The sequence below is a fragment of the Mastigoproctus giganteus genome, chromosome 8 (genome assembly GCF_048544385.1).
Source record: "Mastigoproctus giganteus isolate SK-2022 chromosome 8, ASM4854438v1, whole genome shotgun sequence".
Taxonomy (NCBI): domain Eukaryota; kingdom Metazoa; phylum Arthropoda; class Arachnida; order Uropygi; family Thelyphonidae; genus Mastigoproctus; species Mastigoproctus giganteus.
Window position 1 is genome coordinate 167105006 of NC_143582.1, and position 20699 is coordinate 167125704.

Genomic DNA, 20699 nt, shown 5'->3' on the forward strand with positions numbered 1-20699 from the left:
CTCCTCGTTTTGTAATTGTGCTTTATTCCCTAAAAATGAGTAAAATACTTAATTAAAAGGTGTGAAAAGGAAGCGTCCTGGTGAAGACACTGCAGATTCAGAGAGAAAAAGAAAAGCAATTATAAAGCAATAAACAGAGGCGGTCTGGGTCAAAGATTCTTACCCGGGAAAATTTATAGTGGCCTCATACTATGGTTTATGGCCAAAATCACACTGGCCCACCGGGGTTTCCCCGGTAAGGCTTATGGCCAGTCCACCTCTATCGATGGAGAAAAAATATGAAATTGTGAAACGCTTTGAGCGAAATGAAAGACCATGTGATATTGCACGTGCTACATTGTAAAGGGCTTAAAAATTTTAGAAAACATAGCCTCCAACGAAGAACGCGTTATAGCTACAAAGCAAGGAATAAAAAAAATTATTAGCTTGCTACGAAGAAATTCTGCGTGAAAAAAAGAACGCGCTGTGTCGTCAGACGAATTTGTTAGATTTTATGAAGCCATCGACATCGAAATAACTTTTTTACGTAAGTCATTTGTTTTTTTTAATACATATTTTGTATTAATATGTATAAATAACTGCAATTTTATTAATATTTTTCTTCTAAACTAGTGTTTTTGTTAGTCCTTGGTCCCAATTAAGCAAAATTTATATGTATTTATATGCAAAGTTGTACCCCGACTTACGCGATTTTCGTCGGACCCACCTATCGCGTAACTTCGGGGTATTACTGTACAGGAATTTTTTTTCTAGCAGGGATAAGGAGGTGATTATCCCCTTGTATAAGGCAATGGTCAGGCCACACCTTGAGTACTGTATACAGGTCTGGTGGCCTCATTTTAAGAAGGATGTAGAGCTGTTGGAACATGTACAGAGAAGGGCAACAAGATTGGTGAGGGGGAATGAAGGGATCCTGTTACCAAGATAGGCTTAAGTTCTGCAAATTGCAGCAGCTGGAGACTAGGCACCTGCGAGGTGATCTGATTGAGGTGTATAAAGTCTTGAATGGTTTGAGCATGCTCAGTGCTGATGGGATTCTTCCTCTTCCTCAGAATAATCACCTGACAGGACAAATTCAAATTGAGGAAAGAAAGTTGTACGAGAGATGCGCGGAAGTTTGCCTTTAGCCAGCGGGTAGTTGATTGGTGGAACAGACCCCCTTCTTTTGTTGTGGAAGTTGATAGCCTAAATAAATTTAAGGCTAAGCTGGACAGATATTTGGAACGAATGGAGGGGTGAATTTGGATTTTTTTTTTTTTTTTTGGCTGATGCTGCATAAGCTTGCTTTCTTGCATCGTATGCCTCTATTAATGGCAATGCTAAAGAAATTGCCAGAATTCCTTTAGATATGTTATGTGACATCATTTTCAAAAAAAATGGAAGATTAGAAGAATGCCTGTGCAGAGACGGAGGTCACCTCAAGTATATCGTCCTTGAAAAATAAACTGCATGCTATTATACTTTAAGATGGTATATTGTAATTTGGCAAATACAAATATTTTTTATTTGGTGGTTACTGAATTTTTAAAATTGCCCGTTTCTTTGCTTCACCTGTACACATAAGAGGGTGTACTGCATAAGCAACAGCATCACATAATCCAAACTAGAGAAGAAGAAAAGGTCACATCATTAATTGCTGTGTGGCCTGGAAAATCTTACTTCCTCCATCTGAAATAGCAAGATAGAAATATTAGCTCTGAAGTGGCATGCCAAAAAGAAACATGGCGTATATAATACACCATTCTGAAATAAAAAGCAAGAAACAGTTCAAGATGGTGCACTTTATAATTTTGTTCTTTATTCCAAAACTGCTTTTATTATACAGTTATGAGTATATTGTATAATAAAAACAAATATCTTTTCAATAACAGCAGTCCTGTTACCTACAAAAGTTTTCAAATTACCTCATTCATAGTGCACAGTGACATAAGTGGGAGAAATCGAAGCCAAAAGAAAAATCTCTGAAAAATCAACAAAAGCATAAGCATGCAGAAACATTTCATATAGAACTGCAAAGAATTTTTTTATGCTACACTTTAGCATTAGTAGAGGCATACGATGCAAGAAAGCAAGCTGATGCAGCATCAGCCAAAAAAAACCCCGCTCTCATTTTACCCCTCCGTTTGTTCCAAATACCTGTCCAGCTCAGCCATAAATTTATTTAAGCTATCAACTTCCACAACAAAAGATGAAAGTCTGTTCCACCAATCAACTACCCGCTGGCTAAAGGCAAACTTCCGCACATCTATCCTACAACTGTCTTTCCTCAATTTGAATTTATGCCCTCTCAGCTGATTATTCTGAGCAAGAGGAAGAATCCCATCAGCACTGAGCATGCTCAAATCATTTAAGGCTTTATACACGTCAATCAGATCACCTCGCAGGTGCCTAGTTTACAGACACTGTAATTTGCAAAACTTAAGCCTTTCTTCATAAGAGCAACCCATTGTTCCATTCACTAATCTTGTTGCCCTTCTCTGTACTTGTTCCAACAACTCTACATCATTATTAAAATGAGGTCTCCAGACCTGAATACAATACTCAAGGTGTGGCCTGACCATTGCCTTATACAAGGGGATAATCACCTCCTTATCCCTGCTAGAAAAATTCCTGCATATCAGAGACAAGACACCATGAGCTATTCTTGCAGACCGTCTGCACTGCTCAGAAAACTTCATATCTGCCTGCACAATTAACCCAGAGTTGATACGTTATTCTGGGGTTACTGCTTCCCATATGTAGTACTTTATATTTGTCAATGTTAAACTTCATTTGCCACCTCTCAGCCCATCTGCTCAACTTTTCTAGATCCTGTTTCAGCAGTGTACTGTCAGTGTCCTTAACAAACTTGCCAACCTTCGTATTGTCTGCAAACTTGGACATTAAGCCTAATATACCACCATCGATATCATTTATAAATACAATGGACCCAACACTGTACCCTGGGGGCCTCCACTAATAACGTTAGTCTACAAAGAGCAGTGTCCATTGATTACCACTCTCTATCGTCTCTCACACCATCCCTTTATACATAGCAGCAGTTTGCCTCCAATGCCACACTGCTCCAATTTGTGCAGCAGTCTTCCATATGCAACGTTATCAAAAACCTTTCTAAGATCCAAATACAGTAAACTCTCGATTTTCCGCGATAGATGGTAAAACTAAATTCCTGGATAATCGATTTCCCGGTTAATCCAAAATAAAGTAAGTCCCTGACATACGTAAGAGTATGTTACAGGACTTCTTATATAAGTCGAGTTTTACGAACTCGGGAATGGCTAATATTGCTACTATATCCCTCATATGCCAAAATTACAAAAACCACATAACATCCTCAGAAGAATGAAGAAAAATAGTTATATATTTTTAATTAGTTCAATTAAATTATCTGGGGACAGCGGTTGAAGTAGCCGGAGTGGCACATAAGAAAAGAAAACATAAAAGGAAGAAAAAACGCATGTTATTGTACTGTAAAAACTGATGTGTTTCGTAGCCTTGGTTATTATAGTTGCTTCATTGGTGCCGATCCCTTCGCCGCTTCTCGTCTAACGTAACGTAGGTCTGAAGCTACATAAGTCTTGGTCTTACTGTATCGAAAGATGTTCAGCAACTTACGTAAAAAGTATGGCGATAGATAAAAAATGAAAAAATTTAACATGCAGTACTCACATGTCCAATGCGATGCTTCCCTTCATTTTTTACAATGTCGTGTATGGTTTGGTCACCAACATGATAATGGTTCATTAGAGATTTAATGGATAGACTGTTTTCAAAATTTTGAATAATTTCAAGTTTTTGTTTTATTGAAAGCAAAACTGTTGCGTTTGCCCACGATTTTTGTGATTTCTATACAAAAAAAAAAAACAAAAAAAAAGAAAAACCCCAACATCCCTGACATAACAAAGCAAAATTTGTCCTTTTGTGGTGCGACGAAACACAACAATTGACGCGATGCTCTAAAACAAACTAAACACTTGCATTACCACGCAACTTACTTAACAAACTAAACTAAAGATAATAGGTACACTAATCTCCCAATGAAGACTTATATCAACACTTCTTGTCACTTATTTGCGACTTGGAAAACAACCAGAAATCATAAAACTTGAATTTTATGATTTCTGGTTGAATTTTTTTTTTAAATTTGGAGTCTTGAAATGTCCCGGTAAATCGAGAGTCTGCTGTATATGATATCAAAGTTATTCCCTGCATCCAGTTCCTTTCTGACCACATCATAGTATCCAATCAAATTGGTCAGACAAGACTTCCCCTTAACAAAACCATGCTGTGCCCGAGCTATAACTGAAGCCTTCTCTAGATGATCCTGTAGTACTTCTTAGCATTAGCAGAGGCATACAATGCAAGAAAGCAAGCTTATACAACATCAGCCATAAAAAAACTCCCTCCTATTTCATCCCTCCATTCGTTCCAAATGCCTATCCAGCTCAGCCTTAAATTTAATTAGGCTATTAGCTTCCTCAACAAAAGATGGAAGCCTGTTCCACCAATCAACTACCCGCTGGCTAAAGGCAAATTTCCACACATCTATTCTACAGCTGTCTTTCCTCAATTTGAATCTATGCACCCTTAGGTTCTTAGTCTGAGCAAGATGAAGAATCCCATCAGTATTCAGCTTGCTCAAGCCAATCAAGGCCTTATAATCCTCAATCAGACCACCTCACAGGCACCTACTCTCCAGGCACTGCAGTTTGCAGAACTTATGCCTTTCTTGGTAAGAGCTATCCTTTGTTCCCCTCACCAATCTTGTTGCCCTTCTTTGTACTCGTTCTAGCAACTCTACATCCTTCCTAAAATGAGGCCTCCAGACCTGTACACAGTACTCTAGGTGTGGCCTGACCATTGCCTTGTACAATAGGATAATCACCTCCCTGTCCCTGCTAGCAAAATTTCTATATATCATTGACAACACTCCATTACCTGCCCTGGCAGCCCATCCGCACTGCTCAGCAAACTTCATATTTGACTGCACAATTATCCCAAGTCTTTTTCACTTTCCCCTTCCCTGAGTGTAGTACCACACAGTTGGTACATTTCTCTTCAGTTATTGTTACTCATATGCAGTATTTTGCATTTGTCAATGTTAAACTCCAGTTGCCACTTCTCAGCCCATTTTCCCAACTTATCTAGATCCAGTTGGAGTAGCATACTATCATTAACAACTCTACCAACCTTTGTATCTTCTGCAAACTTGGACATTAAACCTGATATACCTTCATCAATATCATTGACAAATATGCAAAACAACAATGGGCCGAACACCGAACCCTGAGGAACTCCAATAATAACATTTTTTCATGAAGAGCAGTGTAAATTGATTACCACTCTCTGTTGTCTCCCATTCAACCATCCCTTTATCCATTGTAGCGGCTTACCCTTGATGCCATACCTCTCCGATTTGTACAGCAGTCTTCCATGTGCAACAGTATTAAAGCTTTTCTGAAATCCAAGTATACGATATCAATATTATTTTTGGAATTCAGTTCCTTTGTGACCACATCATAGTAACCAATCAAATTGGTCAGACAAACCCATGCTGTGTCTTAACTATTACTGCAGTCTTGTCTAGCTGATCCTGCAATGCTTCTTTAACCAGTGATTCCATTATTTTCCCCAGAACACAAGTTAAACTAACAGGTCTGTAGTAATTTATGTCACCTTTTGAACCTCCTTCGTGAATTGGTGATACATTTGCACACCTCCAGTCCATGGGGACCTCCCCTGAGTCCAAGGAAGCTCTCATAATTATGGCTAAGGGTTTGCTTACTTTCCTTGCTGCCTCCTTTAATATAACTGGATAGATCCCGTCCACCCCAGGTGCCTTCCTTATGTTTAACTTCAACAATTTCTCTTCCACTTTGCTCTCAGTTATTACAAAATCACTTAGCTCCCTGTTAGTGTTTGATAAACTTCTGGCACTCCCCTCATTAAATAACTTCTCATGTGTGAATGTAGATGCAAAATACTCATTCAGTTTATCAGCTACCTGAGCATGTTCATCAAAAGTCAACCCATCTATGTTAAGTGGCCCAATCTGATTCATCCCTTTCTTTCTAGAGTTTACATAAGAACTCCTTGCTGTTTTTCTTTGCATCCTTTTCCAAAGATTTTTCATAATCTGCCTTCGCCTGCCTAACCTCCTTTGTGACTTGATTACAGACTAGTTTATACCTGCCATAGGCTTCTGTGTCGCCTGATACTTTATATGCATCCCATACCTTCTTCTTCTCTGCCACTAGCCTCATTAATTCATCTGACAACCAGGCCTAAACCTTAAACAGTATTTCTTAGTTGGAATGAAAAGCCTAGTAGCCCCCAAAATTAAGTCCCTGAAGACTTCCCATTTAGAATTCACTGATGGTAACATCATCAGTTGATCCCACTGTGCAGAATTTAAAAACTGTCTGAGACCTCTGTAGTCACCTTTACAAATGCAAAAGCACTTCCCTTTAGCCTTGATGGTAGTTACATCTTTAAATAATTTCCACATCAATACATTGTGATCACTGTACCCCATTGCTTCCTTTATCTGCAGATTCTTAATGCATGAAGAATCACTACTGATAATCAGATCAAGATATTAACTCCCTCTGGTTTGCCTCCCGAACATGTTGCTGTAGAAAACAGCCATCGAATAAATCCAAAAAAGTCTTGCTAGTGTGCGAGTGACCAATTCATAAGTTCCAGTCAATATCCGGGAAATTAAAATCCCCCATTACAAGACTGATTTACTGGCCCATTATATTTGCTCATTATACTCATCAGATTCATTAGGCCTATAACACACACCTACTGTCATTTTACCTTTCCCAGTGCTTATTTCACATCAAACAGACTCAACACTGCATTGTCCACCAGCATCAATTGGATGCTGGTGGACAATAAATTTGATTAATTGATAATACTATAATAAGCTAACAGATTCCTAATACAGTGCTTCGTATTATGCTATCTACTTTTAATTTATATCTTCGCTATCAGTTCAAGTTATATACACGTTAAGCTATTTCTTATCGACTACAATATGGCGGCTAGTTCAACAATATTGGAACGAACACCGGGAGTCATAACTTCCAAAAATTGCTGGTTAAATTCAAAATAAGAAGCTAACAAACGTTACTAAACCTATTTAATATCTCTGTAAAACACAATGTACTATGTTAAATAATGAAGAATACGTTAAAAATTTAAAAAATTACTTATCCCTTTACAGCAGCCAAAAATCCAGAGCCCGTACTGTTCTGTGATCCCAGTGCCCTTCTTGAACCAGTGCTTCCATTAATTTCCCTGGAACAGAAGTTAACTAACAGGTCTATAATTACTTGTGTCACCCTTTGATCCTTCTTTGTGAATTGGGGTCACATTTGCACATCTCCAGTCCATGAGTACCTCCCCCGAGTCCAAGGAAGCTTACTTTTTTTTTTTTTTTTTACTTACTTCCTTTGCTTACTTCCTTTGCTACCTCCTTTAATATAACTGGATAGATCCCATTCACCTCGGCTGCATTTTTTATGTTTATCTTCGGCAATTTCTCCTCCACTTTCCTCTCAGTTATTACAAAATCAACTAGCTCACTGCCAGAGTTTAATTCACCTCTGGCCGTCCCCTTCCTGAATAACTCCTTATGTGTGAATGTAGATGTAAAATACTCATTTAGTTTGTTAGCCACCTGAGCAGGATCATCAACAGTTGAACCATCAATATCCAGTGGACCAATCTGATTCATTCCCTTCCTTTAGAGTTTACATATGTAAAGAACTCTTTGCTGTTTTTACTTGCCTCCTTTGCCAAGGATTTCTCATAATCTGCCTTTGCCTGCCTAATCTCCTTTGTGACTTGGTTACAGACCAACTTATATCTATCACAGGCTTCCATGTCACCCATTAATTTATATGTATCCCATGCATTTTCCTTCTCTGCCACCTGTCTCATTAGTTCATCTGACATCCATTTAGGCCTAAACCTTGAACAATATTTCTTAGTTGGTACGTAAAGCCTAGTAGCTTCCAAGATAAGTTCTTTGAATGCTTCCCATTTTGAATTTGCTGTTGGTAACGTCATCCATTGGTCGCACCGTATATAATTTAAATACTGTCTCAGACCTCCGTAGTCGCTTTTGCTAGAGCAAAAACCCTTCCCTTTACCCCTGATGGTATTTACCTCTTTGAGTAAATCCCACTTCAGCACTCTGTGATCACTGCCACCAAGTGGTTCTTTTATCTGCAGATTCTTAATGCATGAAGAATCGCTACTGATAATCAGATCAAGATTACTACTCCCTCTAGTTGCCTCCCCCAAACATGCTGATGTAAAAAACAATCATCCAATAAATCCACAAAAGCCTTGCTAATCTGTGAGTGACCAACCCACAAATTCCAGTCAATATCCGAGAAATTAAAATCTCCCATTATAAGACTCTGATTTACTGGCCCACTCTATTTCCCTGTACAGTTTTTTTATTATACTTATCAGAGTCATTAGGCCTATAACACACCAAATTGACTCGACACTGCACTGTCCAGCAATGTCGACTGGCTGCACTTCCTTGGATTTTGTGTTTCTTAACTAATAGCATAACCTTTCCTCCCTTCCTATCATGTCTATCCATCCTGTATGCATTGTACTCCCCACATTCCTTATATCTGTGTGACTTCTAGCACTTCTCTAATTAAAAAAGAATAATTCAAATTGAAAGTGAATACCACACAAAGAAGAATAAACCTTAAACCAATGTACAAACTTACAGTTTTTCTTTTTCTGGTTTATAAAATACCAAGTTCTGCTACTAGAGGGTTAATAGCTGAAAACTGACCATAATCAATGATGCACTTTTTATATTAAATCACTGTTACTTGTTTTATTATGGTGAAGACCATTTATTCCTTTGCAAAAGGAATAAATGGAACTTTTTTTTTTTTTTTTTTTTTTTTCCCTTTTGTGATGGCTACTCTGGCTACTCATTGTAATTTCTTATGTGCACATTAAGTAGATTTAGTTTCCTACTTTTCACACAGATGCTTGCACATTTTTCTTATCATGTACCACAAAATCTTGTTGATATCTTTGCACTGGCTTGTTTCAGTCAGTATTATTTTCCTCATACTGACTAAAAGTTGCATATCATCAATGCAACTTTTAATTCTGGTGGCAAGCCATGTGCAACCAATCTCGTGCACAATTATCTTTTTTGTAAATTCTCAGTAAAATTTGGGAACAATTTTTTTTTTTTTTTTGCTTATGGATGCTAGCAGATGATCAGGAATCATGCTATAAAAATTTCAAAATCTAAAGATTAGCAATATACTCTACCACTGTTATATTATGTAGCAGATTTCGCTGCAATCTGCAATGAGATAATTGCTAGCATGGCATATTGTAATTAAACAGCTTGAACAAAGAAAAGACTAAAGGGAGAATTAAAGGATTTAAAATATGGAAGTATTCTTAAACAGAATAAAAATGAAAGCCAGCCAATACTCGTGACAAGAAGCATAACTGCAAACAGCCTCGCACAAGTTGATACAACTGCTGCAGTTGCATCACCTTATGCAAAGGCAAATACTCCCAACAAGCACAGCCCTACGTTCAATAAAAAAAAAAAAAAAAGTTAACCAAAGTTTCGTTATCTTATTTCCTACTTCAAGCGAAGGTTGACATTTTGCCTTTAGGTTGGAACATGCTGGAAGTCTTTTCCTTTTATCAGCAGCTGCACCACTTAATGCAAGGCACTTTGCAATTGTCCTTCCTGATGTGAGTATCGGCTTTCAGTTTCATTCTTTATTTTCCATATTTTAACCCCGGGTCCATTACATGGGGTCAGTGAGGTCCCAAACAATTTTTCAGCAATTCGTGCTCTTCATCTGCTTTTTCCATACAGCAGAAACTCCTAATAGCTGTTTTTGAAAATGTTTCTGATTTATACACTGAAAGTTGCAGAAATTTCTGTTATCACACAATTAGGAAAAATTTAGGAATTAAGTTAAACCTAATTATATGCATATGTTGAGTGGAAATTCAATTTCTGTGCACTTCTGATTGATATAATCGGAAGTGCAAATAAATTGAATTCCATAACAAATGAAACAACACTAAGAAGATGTATGATGTTATTAAGTCTTTAAGACAAAAGTTCTGTCCAAAACGTAATGTAATTAAGGCCTCCAAGGGCGAAATTTTAACACAATTAAAGGAAGGTACAAAGAATACTGTGCGCAGCTCTTTGTGTCATCTGCTGACACTAATGATCTGCCATCCCATTTTCAAGAGTGTGATCATGAACCAGTTCCTCTGAAGAAGTTGGAAAAAAGTCACCAGAGAACAGAAGTGTTGGTAAGTCACCTGGAATTGATGAAATCCCAGCAGAAGTGATTAAAGCTACAGGTGTAAAAGGGCACCGTCATTTTTCATAAAATGATTGTAAAGATTTGGAAAATGGGACAGTGGCCATCAGATTGGAAGAAATCAATTTTCATTTCCTTAGCAAAAAAAAAGAGAGATTGAGTATGTTCAAATTACAGGACTATTAGCCTAATTTCTCTTGCTAGCAAAATTCTTCTTAAAATCTTACTAAACAGAATTTCAAGAAAACTTGAAAAAGAAATGCTAGAAGAGCAAGCGGGTTTCAGAAAGCGCAAAGGAACCAGAGATCAGATTTTAAGTCTACGTTTGATTGTTGAAAAAAGCAAAGAATTCAAAATTCCAGTCATTTTGTGTTTTATAGATTATTCAAAAGCATTTGATTGTGTTCAACATGAGAAACTATGGAAAGCAATGATTAATATGGGATTCTCAATCCACATAATTCAGCTGATTAAGCTACTATACCAAGAACAGGAAGGAACTATTAGAACCAACATAGGAAACACAGACTTATTCAAAATCAGTAAAGGTGTCAGGCAGGGCTGCTTTTTGTCACCTCACCTTTTTAATCTTTATGCTGAAGAGATCGTGCGTGAAGCGTTGGAAGATTTAGACACTGGCATCAAGATTGGAGGACTGAAGATAACAACCATCGTTATGCAGATGATACTATGCTAATTTGCAATTCCAATGATCATCTGAAAGAAACCCTGAAGAGAGTTTGTGAAGCAAGTAAGGAAAAAAAAAGGATTGTTTCTGAATGTGAGTAAAACTAAAATTATGGTAATTGGTGATTAATGGGCAAGAAATCAAAGTGAAGGTTAATGGGCAAGAAATCAAAGAAATTGATGAATATGATTACTTAGGATCAAGAATAAATAAAAGCGGTGACTGCTCAAACGATGTTAAGAGAAGACTGGCAATTGATAAAACGTTGGTCGCTGATCTGACAAAATTATGATGTTCAGATCAAGATTTTCCCTAAAGACAAAACTGAGAATCATTGATTCAATAATTTTTCCAGTTGCCACTTATGGATGTGAAAAATGGAATCTGAAAGAGTTGACAAGAAAAAAAATTGAGGCATTTGAAATGTCGTGCTACAGGAGAACACTGCATATTTCTTACCTTTGATCAAAGAACAAATGAATGAGTATTGAATAAAATTGGCAGGCAGTTGTTCTTCGTAGCATCAATAGAAAACTCAAATATCTTGGACACATAGCAAGAAAAGATGAATTTCTGTTGAAGAATATAATAAAAGGAAAAATTGCAGGGAAGAGGAGCAGAGGAAGACCTGCAGCTAGGTGGTTGTTGTTGTTTGGTTTTTAGGAGCATTAGCAACTAAGGCCATATTGCTCCAGGGATATGCGGTGGTCATTCCCTGACCTTTCCGCATCCTCCGTATTTGGTGGCTCACGGGCTTGAACCCCGGTCTAATCAAGAAGCATGTGCTATGCACTGCCGCTGCTCCTGCCCACGGAGGCGCCTCTGCAGCTAGGTGGAAGGAGGGGATCAGTGACATTCTGAGCATGACAGTTTGCGATTCCGCACATAGAGCACAAGATTGATGCAGTTGGAGGAAATTGATGGTGGCCACAACAGCTCCTCAGGGAGCTACATGACTGGAAGAAGAGTGGCACCAGTCACATACAATTATTGACATCAAACTGGCTTATCAACATGCACTTTCCTCCAGTCGGTAACGCTCTCTGGCTTTGTGACATTGAAGTGTCGTTTAGAATCAAACTATTAGTGTATGCTTCATGCAGCAGCACCCCTGTTATGACAAATTGGCATCTAATTATGCACATTTATTGAAGCACATGGATTTTTAAATTTGTTTAACTCACTGACAGGTCTTTTAATTTCAAAAAAATCAATTAAAATATGCATTAATATTAAAATATTGGATTTTTCACGGTTTTTTTCCAGAAACGATTGAATTTATTTTAACTTTATTTTGGTAGCATCAAAAAAACTAAGCTTGAATTATTTTTACTGCACGTTTCAAATGCACATGCAAGGGGTTGAAGTGACCCCACACTCATGAAGAAAAAACAATCCTTTGCACAACTGGTGACAGGTGAAATTCTTTAATTCTCCCATTTTAGTTCTTTCTTTGCTCAGTCTGTTTAATTACAGCATGCCATTCTAGCAGGTAGCTGTAGCAACACTAGAATTATTTTGCTGCAGTTTGCAGTAAAATCTAAACCTCCCATGTTTATTTAATCTTTAGTCAATATAACCTTATATTCCTTCATATATGTAATATATTCTCTGTTAATTTCTATTGTATGTCTTTATCCAGGTCAGTACAACCCAGAATATCATCTTCAGCTCTCCCCAAAAAAAAAAAAAAAAAAACCATACTACTCAAAACCACAAGGAGAGAAAGCATTTTGCAAAAGGCTGTCTGTGACACTTTTGCCCTGTTCCATCTGCATACAGCAGCAGACTGTGTGCCGCCTGTGCTGTGACAAGAATAAATGTTTAAGAATTTGCATTGAGGTATAAAACTGAATCTGTTATGTGCATACATGGGGAAAAAAAAAAGTGCAGAAAGTACTTATAGCAATTTGTGGCGAAGTGGGTCTAGCCACTGAAGAACAGATTTTTTTTTGCTGAATTGTATACTGGTGCCCCATAATTTATTTGGGATTGGATAACTGCTCTGTATAACTTTAGGAGAGTAGATCGATGATCTCCTAAGTAATTTCAAGATAAGATTCTGAAAATATTAAATTTTTTCATAGACTTAGTTCTTAACAGATGAGTATGTTCAAGAAAAGTAAACCCACATTATTCCTAAAAATTGTGTGTGTGTGTTTTGAAGGGAATGGACTTTCTGTTTAATCTTAGTTCTGACTCTGGATGCAAGTTTCATTTTTGGTAGAAATGCATGCAAACAGTTTGTTTCCATTGTTTAACACCTACTTACTAACATTATCTTTTTGTAGTTTAGTTTTCTTTTCATTGTTCTCATATTACGGTATATATTTGAATTATAAACAGTAGCACACAAAACAGATCCTGTGGAACACCTTAATGGTTAACCTTGGAGAGAAAGAGATGTTGATGTTCAGACTGGAAAAGTTCTATCTGTTAAGATATTTTTCATGAAAAGTGGGAGATATCCTCTAAGTCCTAACTGCCAAAGGTTATGCAGAATCCCATATCTCCAAACTGTACTGCATGCTTTTTCAATATCAAAGAAAACAGACACTTAAGTTCAAATGCTGGATTCTGGTTTGATTAGACAGTCTAGAACACCACAACCTAAAACCACACTGAAGCATTGTGTATATTTTCTGGGTTGGTTTTGTGGTTTCCCACAAAATCACTGCACTGTACAAGCAATTGCTTGTACAGTGCAGTGATACTCGGTACAGTGATACAGAATTGCACAGCCAGTCAGGAGTAAGTGTTATATGGGTATCATCATTTATAAGAGGTGTGCTGTTCTGTTGTTGCCAGACCTCTGTCTCAGTCAAAAGGAGGAAATGCCAGGTACTGAAGGAGAATGTATGTTTGGGGATTATGAGAGGATTACCCCTGAAAAATACTGGCTGTCTGTCCTCTGCTCAGCTAATAGCTGTACAGAGGGAGAGATAGAAAATGATGAATGAAAAAGGAGATAGTATAAGTAGGGGAAGGGAAGAAGATACTTCCCTTAATCAATAGGGCACAGGGGGCAGAAAAAGAAGGTAGAAGGTGAATGGTAGAATAGAACAGTTATAAAGAAAGAGTCGTCAGCAGTATTCCCAGCATTACATCAGCTTACATTTACAAGTCTGATGGCCTTTTTCAAGTTAGTTTTCAAGGAAATATCATCAGTGGGAATGATAGTTTAAGGATGTTCGCAATTGTGTCATGCCACATGAAAGGTGTGGTTTCCATCCTGATCTGTGATGGTATTGATTACCTCACATGGGGGAATCTGGTAATAGACAAAATTTGCAGACCTGAGCAGGGATCAGTCTTTCCAGTTGTAGATACATTCAGGAGGTCCTCTTGCTGTCTGAAATTAAATAAATTGGTATATAATGATTTCTGAGCATTTTGTTGGCATCCTTGGGGTTCCTTTTCAGTCCAAGAGCAGTGCTTGCTCTTTTACCATAAAACCCTTTGCAGATCTGAGAGCTCTTGGGATGGACTTCTTTTTTCACATCAATTTCTCACAGACTGTAAGGATGATGAATTGTATCAATGGAACCAGGTGTAAGACTGTCCTGGAGTTAAGAATTTCAGTGATGTGTGGTGGAAGTTCTAAGAGACTGGGTAAAACGTTCAATTTTGCAGATTTTGTGAATCTGTCCAACTCCATACCAGAGGAGGAATTGACAACACAGCAGAATTCCAGATGGAAGGCTATTATGCAATGGTCACTCATGATCTGGGCTTCATGTACAATCCAGTAGAGAAATCTTGCTGCAAGGGAAGAGGAAGTATAGGTGATGCCAATGTATATCACCATGAAGAGTGCTGCAGGTAGCAGGATTGTCAGGTAGGTTAGCAACAACAAGATTCTTGGTGAAGATGAAACCTTCAAGAAAAAGGCCAGCATAAGAATGGCCTAGGTCAGTTATAGGGCTATGCCACAGGGAAGACCTGCAGTTATCAATGGTTATGAGTATGTTGAATGCTTGGAGTGAGGCAAGAGCACCCTCAAGGTATTGAATAGAACATTGTACATCTTGGTCTGGCATAGAGTAAAGAGAAATAGCTTGGAAGGAGCCATAGTTACCACACTGAGTATGAGGCTAAGACTTTCTTTTCCAGGTACCATACAAGATGTGTTAATTAATCTCACCAGAACTTTAAAAAGACAGCTGGGTTGGAGCTATGGGATGGTACTGCTCATAGCTTTTGAATCTTTGCTTGGTTTTGGAAAAGCTAGAACTATTGATGGAAGTCAAGAGTATGGAAAATTTTCTTCACTGTATACCCAATTATAGAGAAGCAGCAAATTATCTATTGACGAATTTTCAAAATGTTTTAATATACCATGGATATGGTATGGTCCTATTACACCTACTTTCAAATGGGATAATGCTCTGAACGTTTCCTCTTTTGTTAAAGGTGTATTGAATGGATCAAGTTCTTTTGAAGTGAAGTTTAGCCAGTGTTTATTCATTTCGTTCTTTAACTGGTAGGAATTCAAGATAAGAAACTGAAATGTTTTACTTCTTAAGGAAACTTCTTATGAAAGTTAATGGCCTGAAACTTGTACGATGTTTTGTCTAGTGCATTAACTATTGCTGCATGTTCTGTGATAGCAACTTTGTACTGCAAAATTAAAGCCGTGCTTGTTTATTTGTTTGTTATTTGATTTTTAGGAAAATTAGCAACCAAGGCCATATTGCTCCGGAGATATGAGGTGGTCATTCCCTGACCTTTCTGCATCCTCCGTATTTGGTGGTCACGGGCTCAAACCCCAGTCTAATCAAGAAGCGTGTGCTATGCACTGCTGCTCCTGCCCACCTGGCTACGGAGGCACCCTAGAGCCCTGCTGCTTCTAATCTATCATTAATTGTATTTTTTGAATAGGTATAGAATTATTAACTAAAACTGCAACACAACCATGTTCTATTTTTATCCAATTCAGTCTTTACAAAATGTGCAATGTCCGTCTTAAACCACAGGATGGGTCATCTTGTGATTTAAGATATGTTTCTTATAAACATAGACAAACCAGTTTATATGTACATATTAATACAGCTGCAAATAAAAAATACCACCTAATATGGGCTAAAAGGCATAAAAACTGGATTGTTGATGACTGAAAAGCTCTGATGTGGTCTTACTGATACAAATTTTGCCTATACTCTGATGCTAGCACAGAGTTCACAAAAGAAATAAAAAGGTATTTCATACAAACTGTGTGCAAGGTGTACAAGCTGGTGGTGGGTCAGTGATGTTTGGGAATGTTTAACTAATATGAAGTGGGTCCCTTACTTGAAAAACCAACTAGGATGAATCAGGCTGGCCATGCAAAAAGTGCAGATGATCAGGTTATTCCTTTTGCTGAACATTTGAGGGGCAATCATGATTTCAACACTTCCGTAAATTCCAAAATTAAAATTGTTCAGTTCACGGGGGCTCTTCTGTTTCAAACTGGCACAGGGAACAGCAGGGAATTTAAATCTCCGATGGTTCTGCAGAGGACTCATAAAATGTTTTTAACTAATTATTTATTTGAAAAAGTTCAGCAACAAATAAAGCAGATAGAGTGTAAAAATTTCTAAATGATTGAAAATGATAAATGTCTTGTGCCTACTTCAGAAGGCCTGTTGGAAGTAACAACCAAATCCTGCCAGTGTTTATTCTGAACTTCAATGGGGTTAGTTACCATATCAACATATGTATTTTGTATGTATTTATTTGTCTTGGGCGGCACCTGGAACGTTAGTTCATCTCCGCCTCGTTAACTTATACAACTATACAAAGATTAAATACTGTACAAAAGAAAACCTCAACAGATTGAGGTACACACAGATAATTTCAAAGTAAACAATGAAAGTACTCTTATGCATATTAACATAAAAAAAAAAAAAAGTTCAAAGAAAATAATTAAGGATAAACCATATCAACATATTTTAAAATTTCAATCAATCTTGGACTTGTCCCTTTTCAACGAAAATCTTTGCTTAAAAGATAAACCTGAAATTATTTCAAATCACACCATTTTTTTTTTTTTTTTTTTACAACCAGCTTAATATAACTAGGGCAGAAAGTACTTTAACTAAACAAAGATCATTAATCAATCATCAAAAATTCAAAATGATGAATTATGAGTATCTTACACTTTCAAAGCTTATGTTTCTTCTAGTATTTTTTACAAATGATTTGAATTTATAAAAAATCTTGGGTTAAAAAAAAATGGTCTAATTATGATGATAAGGAGAACCATCACTTGAAGAGCTAATAAAGAATACGATACTGCATTGTACTGGACATGGGATGTGAACATGATCAGCAATGAAACATCACTTTCCTCAAACAATGATGTGCAAATATCTAACACTGAATGTGGAATTGAACATGATACTGACCACAACAATGATATTAAATCTGGCCAAATATATAACATCATTATGTTATTAGCATTAGCATAGGCATATGATGCAAGAAAGCAAGCTTATGCAGCATCAGCCAAAAAAAAAAAAAAAAAAACCCCTTCCACTTCATCCCTCCATTCGTTCGAAATACCTGTCCAGCTGAGCCTTAAATTTATTTAGGCTATCAACTTCCACAACAAGGGATGGAAGTCTGTTCCACCAACCAACTACTCACTGGCTAAAGGCAAATATATATTTGGCCAGAATCATTTTAATGAAAATGAATTGTTTTGTTTTTAAATAAATCTTTATTTAAAAACAGAACAGTGTATTAAAAAAACCTGTATTTTATTTGTAATGAATTAATTGAATTTGCACCTCCACGCTTCTAACAACAACTCGTGGTACCACTTACCAGCAGTGATTCACAATACTGGCTGTTGGCAATCATTCACTTTGCCATCGCTGGCAACAGAGTCAATCCCAAAGAATTATTATAATAAGTGCAGGAAATATAAATGGCTTTATTCCAAACTCTACACCTATATATAAACCTGAAAATACAAATGATTACTACAATGGTTATATGAATTAACAAAATCTTGAAACTTGGCTACAGCAGTAACTACTGCAAAATATTCAGACAGGTTTTGTTATCGTTTTTGATACTGCACCATATCATAGCATTCAACAAGACATGCCTCTGGGTACTTTGTTGTAGAAACAAAATATTATAGTGGTTGGTGAAACACAACGTATCATTTCAGCCATGTGAATTATTAGCCATTTAAACATTCCAAAAACATACAAAGTGGATAGAATACTCCCCAGGCATGGACACACTGCCTTAAGATTATCACCATACCATTACAATTTAAACCCTACTGAATTAATATGGGCTCAATTGAAAAATTTTATTTGAATAAAAATATTCAAAGATATCTGAATGTGGCATATCTAGTGGAATACACAAAACAAGGAACAGCTAGCATAACTCAAGGAAGATGTTGCTGACTGTGTTTTCAAGATAGAACAGGCAGAAGCAGTGGGAAAATGATTGCATTAATGAAGAAGTTGCAGTCTTTATTGTTTAATACAAATGAAAATGATAGCGAAACTGAAATGGCTATGGAAATGTATACAAATTTGATGATGTACATATACTAAACATACATATACAAATAAAAGTCTAGCTACCTATCTTTTATTACTTTTATTCATAACAACATATTTAATTTATGTAATTAGAGAAAGCTATGTTTGTTGTTAAGTTCCATCAGAAATTGTCATTTATTCAATAAATATAAAAATAAGTTATTTTTATATTTATTGAAAACCATACATTATTACATAAAATCTTTTGTTATTACATGTTAGTTTACCAAGAAATAATTTGCACAATTTAAATCTTGAAGTCAGTTTCATGCCCATATTACTTTAATATTATATTACATGATATATTTATGAAATCAAAGTGAATTGTTCAAACCATTTTCAGTAATTTACTTGTCAGTAAACTAACATGTGGTACATCCTATATATAAGATGTGTAATCCTTGCAATATACCATGACCCATCCAAAATAATTTGAAACCAAAACCATATTTTGACCTGGCAGGCCCATAGATTCATTTTACATTAAATAATTATGTACCAGGTATGTAATCTGGTGAGTGTTCCAAACATCTTTAGATCGTGACACCATGATTGTTGTAATAAATAAAAATGTACATTTTCTTTGAAACAATCATTTATTCATTAGACTGTATTGCATCTACAGAACTTGATTGAATTACTGATTCCTCTATTAGTTTTATTAGCATATTCAATGTAAGTATGCATATATATACACCATGTAAACATTATTTTGCATAGTGTATATATGCATGTGGACTTCCTCTATGTCGAAATTCAATTTGTTTGAAATAATCTACAACATAATATTCTCCAAATGGACTATAATTTCTCGCATATTATAGTCAAACAATTAGGTGACTTGCTTAAACCATAATAATATATGTGCATGTGGACTTCCTCTGTGGTTTTTTTTTTTTTTTTCCCTCACAACACTTTCATAACAAAAAACAGAACTAATCCCCACTAAAGATGTTTTCAATGTCAAAAATATGCTGTCTGTGGCACTACAGTGGAGCTACACTACTCAAACTGAGGCAAATGTTCTGTCATGCAGCCTAACGTTTAAAAAAAAAAAAAAAAAAAAAACCACACAAGTGTGTGTCAGTAATTGACATACTAATTATTTGAAATCTGAAACAATCTTGACAAAAAGTGATAGTACTTTTCTAGTGCACCTTCTCTTATTTGAGCTTCACATTAAAATAATAGAAAACCTGAATGAAACTGGAAAGTTAAAAAAAAAAAAACATTAATGTGACTGAACCTTTTCCATATGCTGTAATGCAACAAAATTACTCAACTAAAAATAAAAGATGATAAATATATAAATTAAAAATATATCATTAATCTTACTTAATTTATGAGCAAATAATGCTACTGGGATATCATCTGTGACAATGTACTGATATGCAGATGCACCATATACTTCATGAGGAAGGTGGCCAGTGATAGTTGATATTCTAAGAATGGAAAAGATCTTTTTATGTATTTATGAGCATATATATATATATAGTTTTTTGTTTTTCCATTTCACCAAAATATACTAAATAACTTACACTAAAAACAACTGACAGACATATTTACTGATATCATGGGTAGCATTTTAACAGAAGGGCAATTATTTGGTATGGAATAATCTAATATTTACACATAGTAATAAATATTAAAGCTATATAGCTATATTTTCAAGTTTTCTGAATTTCTCTTTTTGTGGCATCTCTTATTCTGTAAACTTAGTAAGATAGCATGAACTGCTATTTCAAATTACAGGTACTTGGCTGGTTATACAATGGTTATACTAAAAATATAATAAATAAAAAATCATCTATGTACAAATCTGTTATAACAAGCTGGTGTACAGATCAATATAGTAGCCCATATCAGCTGCTGGTAACTACTTTTATTTTATTTTATTTTTTTAAAGCCTAGCCTTTTCCTGTTAGATCTTTAGCCCTAGCAAGAGTAAGCTCTCTTTCTCTTAATATCTGCTTGATTATTGATTCACCTATTGGCTTTCACCTTTGCTTAAAATATCACTAATATTATCTTTTCTGTCTTATCACCTTAAGTTTGCTTCACTTTTCTTTGAATGTATATTTGTTACCTCAACAAATATATAACAAG

At 36.1% G+C, this 20699-nt stretch overlaps 1 protein-coding gene across 6 annotated transcripts in view; it reads right to left on the bottom strand.

The window, feature by feature from the left end:
- LOC150081989 (circadian locomoter output cycles protein kaput-like) overlaps nucleotides 1-20699 on the bottom strand; it is a 269964-nt gene that overhangs the window by 35381 nt on the left and 213884 nt on the right. For all 6 annotated transcript variants that reach the window (XM_090379039.1, XM_090379036.1, XM_090379038.1 and 3 more), the window contains one exon: nucleotides 19929-20035. In XM_090379039.1, the coding sequence (XP_090235165.1) occupies nucleotides 19929-20035 (107 nt within the window). The remainder of the gene's footprint in view (nucleotides 1-19928; nucleotides 20036-20699) is intronic.